General features: G+C 34.7%; 1 protein-coding gene across 3 annotated transcripts in view; it reads right to left on the bottom strand.

The window, feature by feature from the left end:
* Positions 1-18,351, bottom strand: part of LOC131029850 (disease resistance protein RPV1) — a 34,424-nt gene extending 16,073 nt beyond the window's left edge. For 2 of the 3 annotated variants that reach the window (XM_059221672.1, XM_059221673.1), the window contains exons 1-6: positions 17,623-18,349; positions 16,765-17,530; positions 16,474-16,698; positions 16,205-16,366; positions 11,102-11,425; positions 9,693-11,000 (exon numbers count right to left, since the gene is read on the bottom strand). In XM_059221672.1, the coding sequence (XP_059077655.1) occupies positions 9,693-11,000; positions 11,102-11,425; positions 16,205-16,366; positions 16,474-16,698; positions 16,765-17,530; positions 17,623-18,083 (3,246 nt within the window). In that variant the 5' untranslated portion in view covers positions 18,084-18,349. Of the gene's footprint in view, positions 1-9,692; positions 11,001-11,101; positions 11,426-16,204; positions 16,367-16,473; positions 16,699-16,764; positions 17,531-17,622 lie in introns of all 3 variants that reach the window. The other variant, XM_059221671.1, reaches the window with a different exon arrangement.
* Between the last annotated feature and the right edge of the window lie 1,340 nt (positions 18,352-19,691).

The raw sequence follows: 19,691 nt of genomic DNA, 5'->3' as shown, positions 1-19,691 counted from the left end.
GGAGAAAGCCAATCAAGTGCCATGCAAAATGTGATGAGTTCCTGCGATTTACTATTAGTAGGCTACATCTAATGTGGAATCATCTAGGACTGCCTCTCGACTTAACTGCCTGCAGCAACCTACCAAGAATATTTTTCACCAATGCTACTATACTGCCAAGTCAGCATGTCAATTTTATATGTGTTTATGGACAATATTGATATCATTGTAGATTGCTTATGGGCGAAAAAGTGTCAAGTAGTGGCTAGTACTTGTCTTTTTAGTATTGTAATTTAACTAGTATACTTATATTTTAAAAATATATGTAAACTATGTTAACTTTAAAGATAATAATAATATTTAATAATAATTATAAAAAATAAAGATCAAATTCATTATTAAGGTTATAATAATCTTAATTTATTATTATTTAGTTAAAATTATCAAATGATTATAAATTTAAAAATAATTAATTGAAACTAGAGTTATAATATAATTATTTAGTTTTAATTGGTGGAGAAACATTTTAATAATAATGAGCTAACAAAAACAATGGCAATCCATTGCAATTGTAAGGGTACGAAGGGTGTGAGCAACCAGTTTAGTGAGGGCAAAAGTATATTTTATTAGTAAAAAGTATTTTAATATTAAAAAGTACAAAAATATTGAAAAAAGTATTTTAATATGTTGAAAATACAAAAAATGAAAAAGTATTTTAATATTTTTTATTATTAAAAAGTTTTTTTTAATATTAAAAAAATACAAAAAAATGTAAAAATTACAATTATTTTATGGAACAATAGTTGTCTTATGTGTTGGTTATGATTCATTTCTAATAGTGATTACTATTTTACTAATCAATTTGTTGAATGTGTAGACTATTTTAATCATATTAATGTCATGTGTAGCACTTTGGCATGTTTAAATTTGATGATCAATCTAACCTATCTAGCAAATCTTTTATGATCATTGTCCATTCAAAAATGCCTTTTAAATATTTAGATGTATCATAATATGAATAAAATTATTAACAAACCAAATAAGTATTATGATAATCTTATATGAATTTTTACAATTTACTAAAAAAGTATCTCCTTTCATGTGATAAAGACTTTTTAAAACTATGTTGCCACAAGACATAGTTTTCCACTAGAAGATGGGACAATTATATTGGGGATCTAAAACACCCTCCATGATTCTTTTATGTAGAAGGAATGAAAGTAAGTATTAAGCCAATTGTAATTACTTGCATTGCATTTGCATTTCCCGATATGATTAGTAGTTTCCAAAATTTTCCATTGCTTACATTACATTATGATTGCTTAAAAAACACATGAATAAAATGATGACATGAATTGACAATTTCAATTGATAGAAGTGTAAGCTATTTTTTGGTTGAGGATGAATCTCAAGTACACTATTCAAACACATTTACAAAGTACTTAGGCAATATATATGTATATTTTTCATTCTTTTTTCTTTACTTGTTGCCTTCTCCCACTAAGAAGACAAGGAGCTGATAACTCTTGCTACTGGTATTTTGGAGAAGATTTTGCTTACATTCAAGCATGATACAACTGATACATCCTCCAGTAAGATTAGGAATATGCTACATGCAATTGATTCTCATTTTGTGTCTCTGGAGAAAGTGGTAGATGTAAAAGTTTGAATCAATTTAATGAAATGAGATTGTAATCCTTTTTGAAAGTAGTTCAAGATGATAGGGTGGTTTTGCAATTTGTGGTGAAGAGTATTGAGGATGCTTTAGATACAGGTGGTAAGACATATAATTCATGTCTTATTTTAACAAAATTTACCTTAGACATTGACAAGAAGATTAAGGAATATGAAGGGGAGTTAGCTGCAATTTCACAGTCTTTTTCTCCTCATTCAATTTTTTCTAGTAGTCTTGAAGCTCAAGTTATGGATCTAACAGACAAAATGAAGAACTTGCATAAGGAAAGGGACTAGATTATAGGAAGAGTAGGTGATTTAAGGAGTCTCATCACTCCTCGATCAGACACTTTACATGGTAGCCAGTAGGATGCAGTGAGTGCTCTTGGTAAGGTTGTACCCTCATATCTCAAAGGCGTAGAAATACATGCCTATATGTTTAGTGCTTTGATAAATGTTTTGGATTATTTTCTAAGAGGATGGAATGAGTATTTGAAGTCCCTGAAGATAACATATGTAGACATTTTCAAATTTCTCTAACTTAATGTACATATCCTTCATAAGTTTTGGTGGATTCCTACCTTTGCCATTGATGTCAAAGGGGAAGAGAGTGTGGTGAGAGATGATGCTTATTCTTAGGGGGAGCTTGTATATTCTTGGAGAGTTTGAAATTTTGGTGTTTTGCAGTCTTGAGTGTACAGTTCATTCTTCATAGTGTTTTCATCAATGCTAAAGGGGGAGGTTGATGGCAAGAGACACTATATTGGTGAATATTCATGCATGGAGATTGCTTAGGGGTTGTCATTGATGGCAACCCAATCAATAAATAATATCCAGTGTATATAGATTTGACTAACCAGAAGTCATATTGTTTATAAGGCATTAGTCTGGAAGGTGGAACTCAGTAACCGATAAAACATGAGATCGTTGTGCATATCTTGATTTTGGTGGTGTAATTTTGGTAGCAGTAACTAGGGTAGATGATTGGATATTTGAGGTATCTTAATTTGTATTCTTGACCTCTGGTGTTGATTCATGAGTGAGATTAAAGGTCTGGTATCCAGTGATTCTGAAAGAACAAAGTTCTTGTTTGGTTTGATGGTGTAACATGTGATCCAGAATACGTGGGATTATTTGTGTGATTGGTCCGACTCATATGAAGCTTGATATCATTTTATTTAGGTCATCATATGTATTTGTGGATATATTGAGTCGACAAGTCACTACAGGTTTCATATTTTGCAATTTTGTGAAGCCAAATTGCTTGAGATCTATTTTGTTGGTACAGATATATAATGTCGATCTAGATGATCATTTTGGGTGATATACATGGTGTGTGATATGTGAGTATTGATGTGTGGTATGCAATGAGCATTAGAAAGTAGAATTTGTGCTTCGATAGAAGACTATGCAACAGAATAGGGCAAAAAGGTAGAGCAACTTAAGACAATCAAATTGTGCTTAACCATAACTGATTTTGAACATTTTTAGATGCTATACTCCAATTCAAACATTGTAATTACTCTTGTAACTCATTTGTAGGATAGTGAGTCCCCCAAGGTTGTTTCCCTCTTATGTAATTGAGCAGTGAGCTCTAGGCAGTGTGCTTGAATGCAAGGGCATTCTATTTTGTAATATTATCATACTCATTATAAAAATATAATAATATTTTGGGTACTACATCCCACTATGGTTTTTCCCTTTTCGAGATTCCATGTAAAAATTTTGGTGTAATGATTTTGTGGTTGTTTAATTTTTGTTATACATATATATATATATGAGAGGAGAGCAAGTGGAGAGCTTTACCCTCCTCACGAAAGGAGTGAAATTTTCACAAAGGATTCCCTTCAACTTCTCACGTGCATTACATTTAAAAGAGGGGTGGTTGAATTCACTAGATCCAATCTCAATGGAAAAAGATTGAATGCTAAATGAATTGATAATGAATTTGGAAAGTAAAGTAAGCCTCTTTTAAAATAGAAAAGTTGAATTAAGTGAATTCAAAATAAGCATGAACATGACAAGGAAATGATTATATCTTGAGATAGAGATGCTGGATGAAGCTGTCCACTTGGAATTAGCAGTAAAATGTCGAGATGAATCTCCCTTACAAATTTGAGTGAAATTTGTCAAGACTAGATTGAAAGTGTACTTGGTCCTCTAAAAAACCCATGCACTAAAAAGGATTTTTATGTCTCTGAAAATGAAGCCTAAACCTGCAATTATAGCTGGACACCTGCAACCTACACATAGAATTAACCTCAAGAGATGATGCAATTGAAATGACGATAGAATTGTTTGAAAAGATATGTGGGAGAGAATGTCTTGAATGTTGAAAGAGATCTCCTCTTCAATGGTTGAATCCTTGACCTGAATGCAACACCTAGCCGTGAAAGGAGACTTGATATCCTCAATGGATTCTTGAATGCTTGAATTATTGCACTTGATTTTACTTCTCGAACTTATTTTCGCTTAATTGCACTTGATTGAACTTATTGAACTTAGTTTTATGCTTATGCAAATAGTAGGGGAAAATGCTCCTTATATACTTGCCAATTAGCATTTCTAACAGATTTTTCATCTTAGGCCGACATGGGAAAACCTTTTCTCGCTCATAATTGACAAGCCCAATGCAGGATTTAAATGAAGGTAGCCCAAAATAGGGTTGGGATAGGGGCACCACGCCTCTATCCTAGGAGGACACACCCCTGTCCTAGGGGGGATAGGGGCACCACATCCCTATCCTATCCTAATTTAGGATAGGAAGTGAGAATAGGCAGTGCGGGGTGCAAGAAAATGCAAGTTTTAGGTGGTATGAGTATGTCCCAGGTCTCCAATCAGGTTAGGGATTCATCCGTCAGTGTGAAGACCCATATGCGGTTGAAAATTGCAAGGTCGCAATTTTATGACACTATATTTAGCCCCCACTTTAGCGGGAGTATAAGCGTACACCAATACTACCGGTGAAGTACAAAGAAACAAGATTGAATGACTTTCACCATGTCAAGGGGGCAAGATACACCAAGACCCCAATGGATTAAGGATCTTACAACTTCGATTTACAAAGTAAAAGTAAATATTAAAAGGGAGAGAATCATGACTGCAAATAGCAAGGTTCCCCTCACTATAAGTCATGAAAAGAAAGGATACAAAAAATTACAAAGAAAAGCCAAGTTCACTAAGTAACTTTAAGTATAATGACCAAAATTATGAGCGGAGTGAAGGCCCCCATGATAAAGTGATCGTGCATGCCTTATCAGGAGCGATTTCTTTAAGGTAGGATACACCAAAGAGAGAAAAAGAGGGAGCATGTTATCGCAAGGACTTAGCCCTCAATCGAGGAATAAACTCACGGATAATGAACACAAAACACAAAGTACAAGGTGGTTTTATTTTCCTCGGGGTTAGTATGTTGTATGATAACTCATGTATATCATGTATATATATGCATAGAATAGTCGTCATTCCCCAAAGAAAGGAAACTAACTTAGAAGAAAGGGAACACAAATGTCTTTTGAGTCAACATGAAATAGACCAAAAGTGATCTCAATGCTTCGCATCATCCTCAAGTAGACATCACTAGGGAAAATAGATGAACAAAGATACACATAGAATAATGGTCAAAAAAGAGCAAGAAAAGAGAAAGAGGTAGAGGATCTATAGTGCTAATGTAGCTAGTCTATCATGACATCCACCTCCCGATCTTGCTGATCACTATTTCAGGAAGATGGGAAACACACCAGAGGAGAGACATTGAGCATAGCAAATGGAGGTATCACAAGATCCAGACAAGGACTATGCTCATGTGCTAAGTCACTTTGTTTGATTTGAGGAGCTAGGATTAAGGCTTTTGAAAATTTTGTAGATAAATGTTTGTCAATATCAACATATTCATATTCACTATTAGAAGTATTAGGAGTTGTATTGCCATCATGAATAACATTTTCACCTATTTCTTCATCGAGATTTATAGAAAGAGGAGCACGGACATGAATAGAAGTAAAACCATCACACATTTTTTGGAACTTATGATTTGGAGATTTAGGTTCAATATATTGCTTAGGAGAAAAGCGAATGATATCAATTGTTGGTGTTTTTGTAGATTGAATAGTTTGAGGAACAAATTCACGAGCTCAAGCACGACGCTTTTGTTAGTGTTCTCTCACACAGTGATTTTATCGAGTCTTAGTCGAAAGGCTGAGAAGGAGGAATATTCTCATCTTTGGTAGTTGGAGGTTTAGGTTGAGGTCTTTTAGGTTGAACAAGAGGAGAGGTAGGTCTCTTCTCTCTATAAGAGCATGGAGGCAGAACTCCACCATATAAAGGAGGAATATTTGGTGTAGGAAGGAGACCATTTTCCATCACGAGGAAGAGGTATAGGTCTAACCTTGGGAAGAATATTATTGTTCTTCTTAGGATAAGGCATAGTTTGATCCATGGGAATGAGTTTAGAACCTTCCTTAGGAGGAAGATTAATTCTATCTGTTAGGGGAAGAATGTCATCTTCAAGAATGATGGGAATATCAAGTTTTGGAGTGTGAGGTTGACTTAAGGATAAGATCACATCTTTCTTCTATTTTTTATAAGATTGAAAGAGAGCATCACTTTTTGGTGGAAGAGATCCAAATTGTTTAGGCCAAAAGTAATCAATAGGAACACCTCAACTTCTTTCGGTTGGTTGAAATAAGCTATGGTTAACAGTTATGATTTCTCCATTCTGGGGAATTTCAAACACATATGGATCAGAGAAGTAATAGCCTTCATGGAAGACAACCAAGGGTAGCCTGACTTCACATAGAATTGCTCAGATGAAGGAATGATAATAAAGTTTACATCTATATATTTAGTGTGAACCTCAATAGGGAGTGTGATAGAACCAATGGTGGGACAAGAAAATCCATCAAATAACTTAATGACCACATTAGTGTTATCATAGATTGGTTTATTCAAATGTAAAGCATAAATATATTCCTCAGTGATGACATTAACCATGCAAGAGTTATCAATAAGCACACCACAACAAGGTTTGTCTTGAATCTTCGCAACTATGTATAAGGGGCCATCAAGTGCTCTAATGGTCTCACTAGGGTCAAATGTGATACATAGATCCTTGCTTTGTCAGATCCTTTTCTACTCCTATCTGCCTTCATAATATTCTATAGACACTCCTTCTGGTTTGACAACAATCACACTAGCACAATTAACCAAATAGCTAAGACAATTACAAACAACTCATCGACGTTAAATATAAATACAATAGGCTGATAACACATCCAAAAACCTACAAATCTCATAGAGATTACAAACATATCGGTTCAATCATAACCATTGGATTACATAGCAATCAACTACACATTGTTCTAGACAACTTCAACTGCTCCTGGATCACTACACATTGGATCCTATAGCTCATCATGCTTTTTCACTTCATGCTATGCATTTGATCATTCCCAAAATAAATAGTTATCTTCACGCACCAAATCCACTTTGAAACTCATCACATGCATCATGCTTACGTGGCATCTCCATCTCCGATCATCATTCGATCATAGATCATCCCAACCGATTCACCAAGCTCCATCAGTTAGGGTTCTTCTTATCAACAGGTTGGGGTTACCGGTTGATTACTCTGCTTCAATAACAATACCAATACCGATTGCCTTCATTGCTTTACTACCGGTTGCATTACTGCATCATTACCATTGCAATACAACTTCATTACCAGTTACTATTGACATCAATGACAACACTATACTTCATCAATGCAATCTTCATGGAATGCCAACAATCTCCCCCTTTGGCATTGATGGCAATACAAATATCAATACCCTTTGATTGTGATGATTGAGAGTAAAACACATACATAGGTATAGGAATCCTAGTTTACATATTTCCACATACTCTGCTTCAATTGTATCTCCATGTCTTCAGCTGGTAACTGGCTATTCAATCATATACAGTTCTTCTCCCCCTTTGATAGTTACTTGTTTGGATGTCATTCCTTTCTGATATGGCTCCTACTGAAGACCGAAGGATCTTACTAGTCCTTGATGTGATACCTTTTATATTTTGTATGCTCCATGTGTGCTACCAATGATGATCATGTTTCTCATGTTATTCTTACCTTTTAAGTTGACATTATAGATTGATAAGATCCTAAATCTTGGTCGCCACCACCTTGCCAAGCTTGGTGTTATCTTATCTCTTTGATGTTTTGATGAAAGAATCTTTTGTTTCTCTATAATTTACCAATGATACATGAGCATAAGTTAATACTCGCACTAAAGTGTAGGCTAAATGTACTATTGTCAATTGTATCTTAAATACAACTTCAAACTTAGTTTGGACCTCCTTTGGCGGTTATGCCTAACATACCTAATTCATGTCTAATTGTGCTCCATACAACATTGATTCAACAATCATAATGAATCATAATGTGTTACTCCATAATGAAGGCATGCATCAACATCTTTCAACTAATATCAAGTTTATGGTTTCATATCTAAGGTATATTTTGTCAATTCAAGCATTTTAAATGTTTTTCTAATCTCTATCCTTCTGAAGATAATTCTTTTACATCAATCATTGCTAGCTATCGCAATGGTAAGAACACCAGCGTGGGGTTTCACTTAAGGCAAGTCCCTATACATCAAAACCTATTCTTCCCCATTTTCATGTGTGTAAGTTCAAATCTAATCGTAGAGAGCACTACTAGTGTGCAAAGAAAACAACATACATTCTTAGATTTCAAACAGGGGAAAACACCTAGATTGGGGTGCCCTCTATACATTTTGGCTAAATTTTAGGAAGATGGATCTATCAGACCTTCCGATAAGGAATCTAGAAGTTTTTGTTGGTCACAAACATCTCAAACAAGGGTACCTAACAACTATGTTCAAGATTTTAAAGATTAGTTTGCTACCATAGCTTCCTTTCTATATCCTTTTTTTCAGATCTAAGCTACTGTGTTGATTGCCAGTTTTACATTTCACTTTTATTGTTGAAAGATGCCAATTTCTTATCATTTGGCCTAGATCTTGTGTAGTCAATTCCAATTGCACAACCCTAAAAAAGGGATCAATTAATCAAAGTGTTCAGCTCTTCTTTTAAAATTGAAGTTGAACCTTATTTACTATTTCCCAATGATCATACATAGGCTGGGATCCAAATTTCCACCACATTAGCATGATATGTTTCTAGAAGAAGTATTGTATTGCAAAGCCTCTATATAGAGAGATGATATATAATTCATTCGGTCTCTTTGGTCTTAGATTAGTTGATCAAATTATGTAATCATGTATAAAATTTGACAAATATCATAACATTAGATATAAAGATTTGTGATCATTTTGTCAACTTGAATAAACAATATTTTCTAGCGATTTTTGTGTGTTGTAATTTTTTCACTAACCTTGGGATCTTGTACCAATTTATGTCTTTTATAACAGAGGTAGTCTTTAAAGTTGTGAGCATAACTAAAAAAAGACAGTCATGGTAGAAGTTACTATAAGCCGGAAGCTTATAGTCGGACATTTCTTTTTCTTACCATAAATTATTATGCTCATTTTTACGGCTGCAATTCCAAACTCCAATGCAATAACCCTTGGGTGGAGCCTTGATGTCTTAACAACTATGTTACTAGAAACATTAGAAATCAAAATATTTAAAAGTTGCATCTAAGAAAAGAATTTTAGACACATATAAATTTTATATAGATACAAGTTTTTATCTCATATAAAAAATATATATTAATATATATAGATAAGTTTTCATTCTCTATAGAAATTTTAGTAGTTGTATATATATATATATGGATCTCTATAGAAATTTTATAATTGTGTGCTAAAAACACAATTTATCAACAGATTTATCAAACACAGAAGAAATAAAGGGAAAAAAAATGTTCTAGAATTCTTTCAGGAAAAAAAATGTTTTGGATTTTTTTCAGGTAAAATAAATGTTTTAGAATTCTTTTATAGGGAATAAAGGGTTCCAGAATTCTTTCGGGTAAAGATAACGAATTGTTTTTTATGACTCACCAGATAGCTATGAAGAGATGATAACTGTATCCACCATGCTCGAACGGAGATTTGAAAACAGGATAACTGTGCCAATAGATCCAGACCCTGAAAGCTTCGCAGTTGCCAACACCTATTGGCTTTAATAACTTGTATTGATTTCAGACCTTCCACATTAAGTGTCTCTAGTTCACCACATCCGCTTATGTCAAGAACTTTGAGTCTTGCCAGGTTAGAGAGGCATGCCAGTCTTGTCAGCCTTGAACAGTTTGTCAGTTTCAGACTTATCAGATTGTCTGGTAACCTTCCAATCTTTCTCAAAAGACAATTGTAGGACAGATCAACAGTTTCAAGTTTGGGAAAAAGACTTTCGGCCTGAGGAATGTCTATCTCTTGAATGCGGCTGTGTCTTATGATTAAATCTGTTAAACAACCTGGGTGATTTGGATGAGCACTCTGACCAATACTTGCCTGCACCTGAGAACTATCCAGAGGCATATTTCCTGGATTCACTCCTGTCAGCAACTGCTCCATATCAAGTGGACAAACTTGAACATCCAAAATTTTCATATTCACCCGTGCAATTGTTACAGGTAACGTTCTCATTCCACATTTATATATTCTGAAACTTTCCAAATGTACTAACTTTTCAATAGAGTTGCCAATAAGAAGTAGATTAGTGCACCCTATCAGAGTTAAATATGTTAACCTGCTCAAATTATATAGAGAAGATGGCATCTCTGTCAATCCCCAGCTCCCTATATGTAGTTCTTCCAGATCTTCCAGTTGTTCAAGATTGTCAGGCAATTTCCTCAGCTTAGTATGGACCACATTTAAATGCTTTAAAGACTTCTGAACCTCAGTTCCTTTGGGCATTTCCTCTAGCATGGAGCAACCCTGAAAGTCGAGGTACTCGAGCGTGGAGATTTTTCCCAAATCTTGGAGAACAAGCTTCCTGCAATCTCGCAATGCTAAATATTGGAGTTGCAATAATTCTTCCGTAAAAGAATTTGGCAAAACCTCCAAATCGCTGCAGCCAGATAGATCTACATGTGTCAGATTTGTTACTTCCTCAAATTTTATTGGGAGTGTCTTCAGGCCTGGAATATTTTGTAAAACTATCTTACCCAAATTCCTCAAATTCAGCTTTCCTAACCACGCCTGAAACATCTGTCCAATACCTATTGGAATAGCTATTGGAGGCTGCAATGACTCTGAAGTTGAACCATGTTTTTTGACCACGGCTGTGGATGGTCCAGCTGTGCTCGTGCTTGCGCTTCCAAAATCTCCATTCAATGCGACTTCCAATGCACGCAGTTCCGAAGGAGGCTGCGATACGAACAGTGATTTAATTGCTATTAATATTTAATATTACAAAATGGAAAAGCTCTGCTCTAATTAAAACGCTGGCTGAGGAAAGATGCACATACCTCACGATCATCAAACAAGTTGCAGAAATCTTGAGGGCTGACGCCATGAAGTTCCAACACTCTTAAACTTCTCAGTAAAAGAGTAGGAGTAAACCTTAAACATCTCAATGAGAGCGCAGAATGATTTAAACTGAAGCGAAGCCAAATCAAGTCTCCCGAGACACTATTGAATTGCTGCAGGATTTTTAATCCGTATATATCTTGATTTTGAACCGCTAGAATGTTTAATCCGTATATATCTTGATTTTGCAAAACTACGGGCAACTTATGGGATTCATCTCTACGAATTCCTCGTACTTCGTACTTTTGCGTGGAGACGTGGTACTGATCAATCAGCGGAGATAGAACATGTTAAATTGCAAATAACAAATTTTATTCTAGTAAATTTTTTTTAATACAGATTATTCTACGCAGTTTCTTTTAATGACTATATAAAATAAATTCTCTTCATTAAAAATAAATTCAAACTAACATAAATAATTATGTAAGTGTATGTATAGAGAGTGTAAAAGTATAAGTTATACATGAGCAAAATAAATGTGTTATAATGTAAATAAAATAATTAAATAAATAATATGTACACAATCTAAATAATATACATTAATTTAAAATAAAAATAAAAAAATTATATAATGGTAAGTCATGAATAAAATATAATATTTTATTATTAATAATGATTCATTTCATTTATATTTTATGATGAGATAAACGAGTTGCTATTTGATGACTGATGGAAGAAGGGAAAATGGATGAAGATCGCAGTAAGGGTCTATAGTAGCATTTAAGAAAGTGAAATTATTGAAAAGAGTAAAATAATATAGATTAATTAGAACCTTCACTATTATTATAGAAACAGTAATAAGCTTTCTTCACTCTAATTTTATAAAATTACATTGATCTTTATCATAAATGAACAAATGTTGTGTTTTATTAAATTTTTAATTGATTGTCTAGATAATTATAATTAAAGTTATTGTATCTTTTGGTATAATAATGATTAAGTCTTGTTCAATGCAAAGGCTTGAAACTATTGAATTTCTGCAAAATGATAAAATTTTGTACTCACAAAAAATTAAAGTTGCGAATATCTTGATTTTTTTGAAATTTTGACAACAAATGATCTTCATCTCTAGAAAATCCTCTTACATCATACTATTGGACAGAGCCATGGGAACCAGAGACCTTAGATATGCAAAAACACAATTTATTATTTTATGTAAAATATATTTTGAAAACAATTATTATTAAATTAATGTATAGATAAATTTAGCAAGCATGTATATTATCTAAACAAAGGTGTTGTGGTTATTTGAAAACGCTTCAAATGTATTGAAACCTTCAGTACGAATGTAGAACAAAAATAGGGGATTTCACAAAATAAACTTTGTTATACCTTGATCAAAATTACATTGATATAAATTAGAGATGTGCATTACACTAAAAAACTGGACAACTATTGTATTATTTTTCTTGAGCATTATCTTTAATTACGTGTCGAGATAACTATAATAAAATAGAGCTACAGAAATACTACATTAAAAATATATAAACATATATTAAATTGATTTTCTCTAAGCATTGTTTTTGTTGACTAGAACCACATATATAGACAACCTTTACCAAGGTGGGGCAAGAGAAAGCAATCTCTCGCAAAAATCCTTTTAAAGTTATTCTCTGACCACATTATAAAATGCTATACAAGACGGTATTTAAAGGTCTTCCGAGAGTAGCAAACTAGGGACTTAGAAATCATTGGATTTCAAAATCCTTGCAATTTTGTTAAGGCAATGAAGAAGTTCAGATTAAGATAACAAGAGTAAAAAGTTATAGGATTATTAGGATGTTTGCAGGCTTCTGGACCTTCAATTTACTTTGATATCAATGGTCTTCAAGGAATCCATCAAATTTTGAACTCTTCAAAAAGGGCTTTATTTTAATATTTGCGCAAATGATCGTAGGGGTTGGTCTTTTCTTGCAAGCTTGGAAACAAAACTTTCATTCCACCAATTATGCTCTATGGTTACATCCTCGCTACATCAGATTTTATAACATCCCAAAGGAATATTGGGACGTTGTTCTTTTCTTTGGAATTGGGAATAATTTAGGAGGATTTATGAAAGTCGATGAAAATGTTTATGATGAACAATATCTTGATACAAAAAAGGGATAGATGGTGATCTCCAGGAGATTGGGAATTTTTTTGTTGTGCTATGATCACTAGCCTAAAATCATCTTTATTGGCAATTGTAAAAAATAAGATTATTACATAAAATAGCAAATCTTTATCTAGATGTGGACTGATGGGAGTATAGCAGAAAAAAATGCAGGATTCATTTTCTAGAAAAAACTTTCTTATATTTGATGAACTAGTGATGCTTTAGAGAAGATTTCAGGCACAAAAGAATCGAAGAGAAGCGTTGACAATAACTCAACCCTGAAGAAATTAAGAATAGACAATTTGCAACATCAATAAACTTCTTTTAACAGGCACATGAATATTTAATTACAGCGTGATCACATGATCAATTGATCGAATGATGAGAAATAAGAAATGCACAACAATTGCTTTAATAAAGAGGTCTTGGACATTATGAAATGTAGTCATATACATATTCATACAAAATCAAATTTAAACAATCTAACTTTATCTCATTCAAAAACTGTACATGTTTATGTTTTTCTCATGCACAATAGAAGAATTGAATATTCCAACAACCTCTTCTTTAATTTCAAGAAAGAATTGACTCAACACAAAACAAAAACAAAAAAATAATAATAATTTTTTAACTTTAGTAAGCTTATCTCCTATCACGATGCACTATGACACAATCTCTATTTTGAGAGTAAATTCTTTGCTTCTGTAAAAAGCTTAGATCTGATTTCGGGGTAGGCTAATTTCTGTGGCTTCTACAAGATCTACATCTTATTCATGCAAAGCAACTTTTTTCTAATTTGTAATCTTCCTCCAACTTACTCTTACAAATCAAAGGCTTCACCCTTTTCGAAGGTAGATTCAAACTTGACAAATTATACCAGATGATCTTTTTGACTTTGATCTCCTCTTTTAAGAATTGGCTTCACTTTTTATACAATCGATTTGGAGCAGTGGGAAACATTGGGCGATCTCTTCTGAAGTGGCGCCTCTTTATTAATTAAAAATAATTCTTTCAAAAATGAAGCCAGCGGCTGATGTGTTCTTTGCAGGCTGCGATTCTCGTTGCTATCGAGCAAATCTTCCTCTTTTAGATGTGGCTTTGATGCACATCTGCCAGAGGATAAAGGAAGAGGTTTATGCATGCAAAGTGTGGAATTAAAGACTCAACCATTACCATCATTGGAGAGGGTCGTGAGAAAGGCTGCGTAGAGAGACAAACAAAAACAGAGTAAAAGCTGCGGTGGGAAAGCATATGGTAAACACATCTCCGTTGTATTAAAGAGGGGAAAGGTCGAGGGTAAAAAACCGGACCCAAATAGAGGAGAACGGGTATCGGCCTTGAAGGTAGTTGTGTGTGGAGCGGCTAAGTGAAAAAAAGTTTGAGGCATCGATCAGAAACAGAAATATAAAAAGAAAGATGTGTAGGTCTGAGAAGAGGTGAGCCCTCTGCAACAAAGGAAAAGTGCAAAGGAAGCAGAGTTAGAGCCAGCGAAAACAGAAGAGGAAGAGGGCTGTGAATGAGGTAAAAGGGGAAAGAGGGAAGTGGCTGTTAAATAAATAAAGATGGGAATCAGCTAACGAAGAATTAGGAATGTGTCGGCCCAAGAACAGAGTAGTGGGTGAGAATCGGCCGAGGCAAAGATAGAAGAGATGAGGCCGCTTGGAAATTGATCTGAGCTTAGAGAAATGGGGTTTGAGAGGGTTTGAACAGAGTTGAAAGGCCATTGACAGGCCAAGCTTGTAATTAATTTGTCGCAGTAGCTTGATGGTGAAATGAAATTTAATAAAGTTGAATGTTATGTTGCAATTTTTGTTTTCTTGCTAAACGAGTTTATGAGTTGTGAATTGTCGGTTGAGTGAAGTTGTTGCTGGGGAAGAGTTTTGTTCTCCCCTGCATCAGAATCACTGGATCCCTTGAATGGAGCATCTTGGAAACAAGGGCACCTCTAATTACTTTGATACCCACGATCTTTTTTTCTGTTGATACAAAACATTACGAATATTCCCACGGTTGTATTCAATTTATTTTAGAAAACATCTGTGTTCTTCATCCGTCCCTTCGTCCCGCTCTGATATCAAATGTAGTTTCTGAAAGCAGCCCTTACCCTCAAACCAATTGATTGAATGTATGTGACAGTAGAGGAAAAAGACAACAGCAATAGACACGGTGATAAAATCAGATCACTTACTGATCCCTCTTATCAGACAAGAAAAATAAATTTATCATTCATGGATTTCAACAATTGCAGAATCCTCTGTTTTTTATTACTGAACTGTTTCGATACACAGCAGTCTTTTATTCCAGCTGGATTAAAAACTACGCTGGGCTTGAATACAAATAGAATTCAAAGGAATAGTTCATAGCATAACAGAAGGAACTTATTATGCATTAACAGCAACATGCCTTAACATTAATTATTCGCTGGCAGAGGAAAAGGTAAAACTGAGCTTCTTAGCTGAATTTAAGAGGTTCTTAACTGAATTTAAACAAAAACAAACTACAATTAAAACAAACTGTCCCCATCAATCATCAACAAACCCCTTGCTTGGCAAAGTTTGTGAATAACTAGAGTTTGACATATATCGAACCACGAATAGAAATTGTGCATGGATGAACAGAATGTTAGTGTTCAACTATACTAGAAAATGTGAATTGCGGAGAAACAACACATAGAATCGGTACTGGAGGTCCTAAATGAAAAGATTCAAATAGAAGAACAGGATCAGTTAGCCTATCTTGCGGAGAAGAACTTGGTCTCATTCTCATAGAAGTTCAAAAAAGGGAAGAACTATTCTACAGAGGATTTTGGAGAGGTTTGGTTACAAAATGGAGATTGCTCCAACATTAAAAGAAGTATCGTGAAGATTCTCAAAATAACTTTTGGAAAAATTAGAATTGGTTTTTTCTTTTTTTTTAACTGTTGAAAAAAAATTATGAGATCAAATACCCGTGTGGAGATCATTTTATCGCTTGAGCAACAAAGGCGAAGAGCTAACTCCTGTCTTCTGCCGATTTGTCTCGCCAGGTCCCTCACTAAATCGTGCATTCTTATTTTGGAGCTCCACTTTGCTCTTCTCCAAATACCTCCACTCCAATCCACGCTGTCATCCTGGAAGAAAGTTCATTAGCTACATTACTGTAATAAACAGTTCTAATAACTTTAAAAAATCATGATAATGATCTATGCTTATTTAAGGGCATGCAGGCAGTTTATACCCCTAATCCTCTCTGGCGAATTATGTCTGCACTTTTTAACTCCACGAGGCATTTACGATGGAGCGTCTTAAGGCATTGAAAGCCGTCATCATTCAATAATCCATCCAAAACCCTCTCCACCAGACCTCTATCTTCTCCCATCAAGAAATGGGCAATATCTAAAAAGGCCTCTTTCTCTCTACCGTTGAGAGATTCATAGCTATCCATTACTATCTGACTTAAGACCTCATCCGGCAGTCCTTTACTGAGGCTGTCCAAGTGCTAGCTATCCATTACTATCTGACTTAAGACCTCATCCGGCAGTCGTTTACTGAGGCTGTCCAAGTGCTTCTTCCACATTCTTGGATGACGTTCATCGACGAACAGTTCTCCTAAAACTATTAAAGCCAAAGGAAACCCACCACACATTCTAACCAATTCTTCCACCATATTTTGCAAATCTTGGACTAGTTCGGTGAGACCGAAAGCACGCCAGCAGAACAGCTCCTGGGCATCTTTTGCACCTAGTAATTCGACATCGTATATTTTTACTCGAGGATTCCCAGGAGTCCCTTGAAGCAAAGTGCGGTCTTTAGATGTCACCAAGATCAGACTGCCATTTCCCACATGATTCTTTACAAATAACAGATTGTCTTTTTGCTCTCTATTATCTATATCATCAAAAACAATCAAAACAATCAACCCTCGCAGACGATCTCGAAGGAGGGTTCTACCTCTACCCGTATCCTCAATGCACAAATTTCGGTCACGCAGCAGATCCCTAAGCAGAGTTTGCTGCAGAGATGGTAAATCTCTTTTACTTACATCAGATAAGAAACAACATCTCTGGAATTGGGAACACTTGGAGTTGTAGAGATGAGTAGCCAGAATTGATTTCCCCGATCCGCTAAGCCCCACAATCCCCACGACGTTGGTGCCGCTTGGACTCAAAACCTCCTTTTCCAAATTAGCTGCCGCTTGAAGAAGTCCCACAGGATGATCACACACATACAGTTGTTTCTTTCCCACCTTTTCTAATACTTTGTCGACTATTTGTTTCAAACGATCTCCATGGTTACTGAAAAAAATGAAGAACTTGTCATAAATCGGAAGCTCATGTAAAGAACCCCACATTAATATATTTTCAGATCATTGTAAATAGGTACTTACTCTTTCTCCGTCTCGAACACCACGCCAGAAATATCAGCGACTTTGTTCAGGGCGGTTATCCATCTGTCCACTTGTTCAATGGTAATCCTGCCCTTGTCTCTATGATCCTGAAAGGCTCCGGCATATGCTCCCTTGCCAACATGGCGAAGCTCCCAAGGTTGGATATCATAGAAGATGGGGATAATATTACCATGAGAATCAAACATCCATAACAGCTCATCCAAACACCAAACGGATTCCGCATATGTTTTGGAGAAAATAGCGATGTGGACGGAGGCACCACGAATGGCAGATTGAATTGCAGGGGGAAAGGGATCTCCCACTTCCAATTCCCGTTCATCGAGAAACACCCTCAATCCATGCTCACTGAGTTCGCGATAGATGAGGCTGGCGAGAGTTTTCTTGGTATCAGGCCCTCTGTGATTAATCAAAACATCATAAGATGGAAACACGTCTTCCATAAGGAGATCGTTCACTTTCACGAAGTATTGCAACCCAGAAAAATAGCAGAGAGATGAACACAGAGTAAGGAAATTTTAAAGCTGTCGAGGAACAAGTTAGAAGAAAGCCGGCCACACAAGTTACCCACAATGCGCGTAATCATTATGTCAATTTCATACAACGAAAGTGGGGTCACCGTCACTGGAGTCGAGAATTATCTCCAGCTTTTTCTTTAGTGGAAGACAGCCAAGGGGTGTTCGGGATAAGGAATTAAAACTATTATCAATACAAAGCTGCCAAAAATGTGTTCTTACAAGATAATTGAAGAAAGGACCGTCTCACGACTTACAGTCACTAACATTGCTAGAATATGTACTCTATAAATTGGAAATAATCGGGTGCTCCAATGGTGTAGAGGACATTTTCTAATTATTTTCCCACATTACTCCGATCGCAATCATACATAAGATAAGACCTCTCAATTAATATAATTTGAAAAATTATTGTTTTCTAATGTAACACCCGTAAGTTGATGAATGGTTTAGGTTAACCAATTATTTATATGTTCCATTCCTAATGACATATATCATTTTCTTTTACTTTTTGATGCACATTTTCTTTAACATGAAGACAAAATATTTTTTTGAAAATATTTATTAATAAACAAATAGGTGAAAACAATCAGTTTTCTATTGGATAGAACTTAAAAAAATATATTTATTAATATATAAATATGTGAAATTAATTAGTTTTTCATTGGATAAAAGTTTTTTTTGGTGCGGTTTATGATTGAGTTTCAATAGTGATTTATTTATTTATTAATAATTCTTTGAATATCTACATTAATTAGTGTCACGTGTAGTACTCTTGCACACAAGTTTAATTTTTACAGTCAACCTTCTTTGTCAAGCAATTTATTATGATGGTTCATTCTTTCCTCTCTCACCTAGAAACCTATTTATAGTAGGGCCCTACTATTTATTAAGCCCTATTTAAAATAGTGGGAAGTCAATCAAGATCCTCTAAGCTAAAGTGATATTAAGATATATTTTAATATCAATAAAATTATATACAAATTAAATGAATATTATAATTATATTTTCTAATTTTGAATATCTACCCAATTTATTTCCTTTCATGTAATAAATTATTTTTAATTTTCATTTTGTTTTGTGATAAAAATGCCTAGATATGGTCATACTATAATCAAATTCAACTCCTATCTAACACACTTTAAAACAAAAAAATTTGTTACCTCTTGCAACTTTTACATGTTCAATGAATGCAATGAAGTCTCATACATTTCCTGGCATGTTGTGCAATAGGAGATGTATGGAGCTACTAGGAAACTAGAAAAGTCAATTATCTAAGCTTTGACCACTAGGTCATAAGTTGTCACATGCCCATGGCTTCAACATCCCATTCACTAGAGTCCTATTCTTCTATTATATTAACTTGTAATTTATTCCATCTAAGCTTCTAGTCACCTATATTTATCTTCATACAATGTAATGGAGCCATATGACTATGACTCAATTAACACCTCCAATTGGTGTGTAGCCTCATGAACCTCCTTTTGTGTGAGCAATGGGCATCATAGTAACTCTTCCTAGATATGAATTGTTAAT

The sequence above is a fragment of the Cryptomeria japonica genome, chromosome 5 (assembly GCF_030272615.1).
Source record: "Cryptomeria japonica chromosome 5, Sugi_1.0, whole genome shotgun sequence".
Taxonomy (NCBI): Eukaryota; Viridiplantae; Streptophyta; class Pinopsida; order Cupressales; family Cupressaceae; genus Cryptomeria; species Cryptomeria japonica.
Note: the sequence above shows the minus strand (reverse complement) of the source record. Positions and strands in the feature narration are given on the sequence as shown.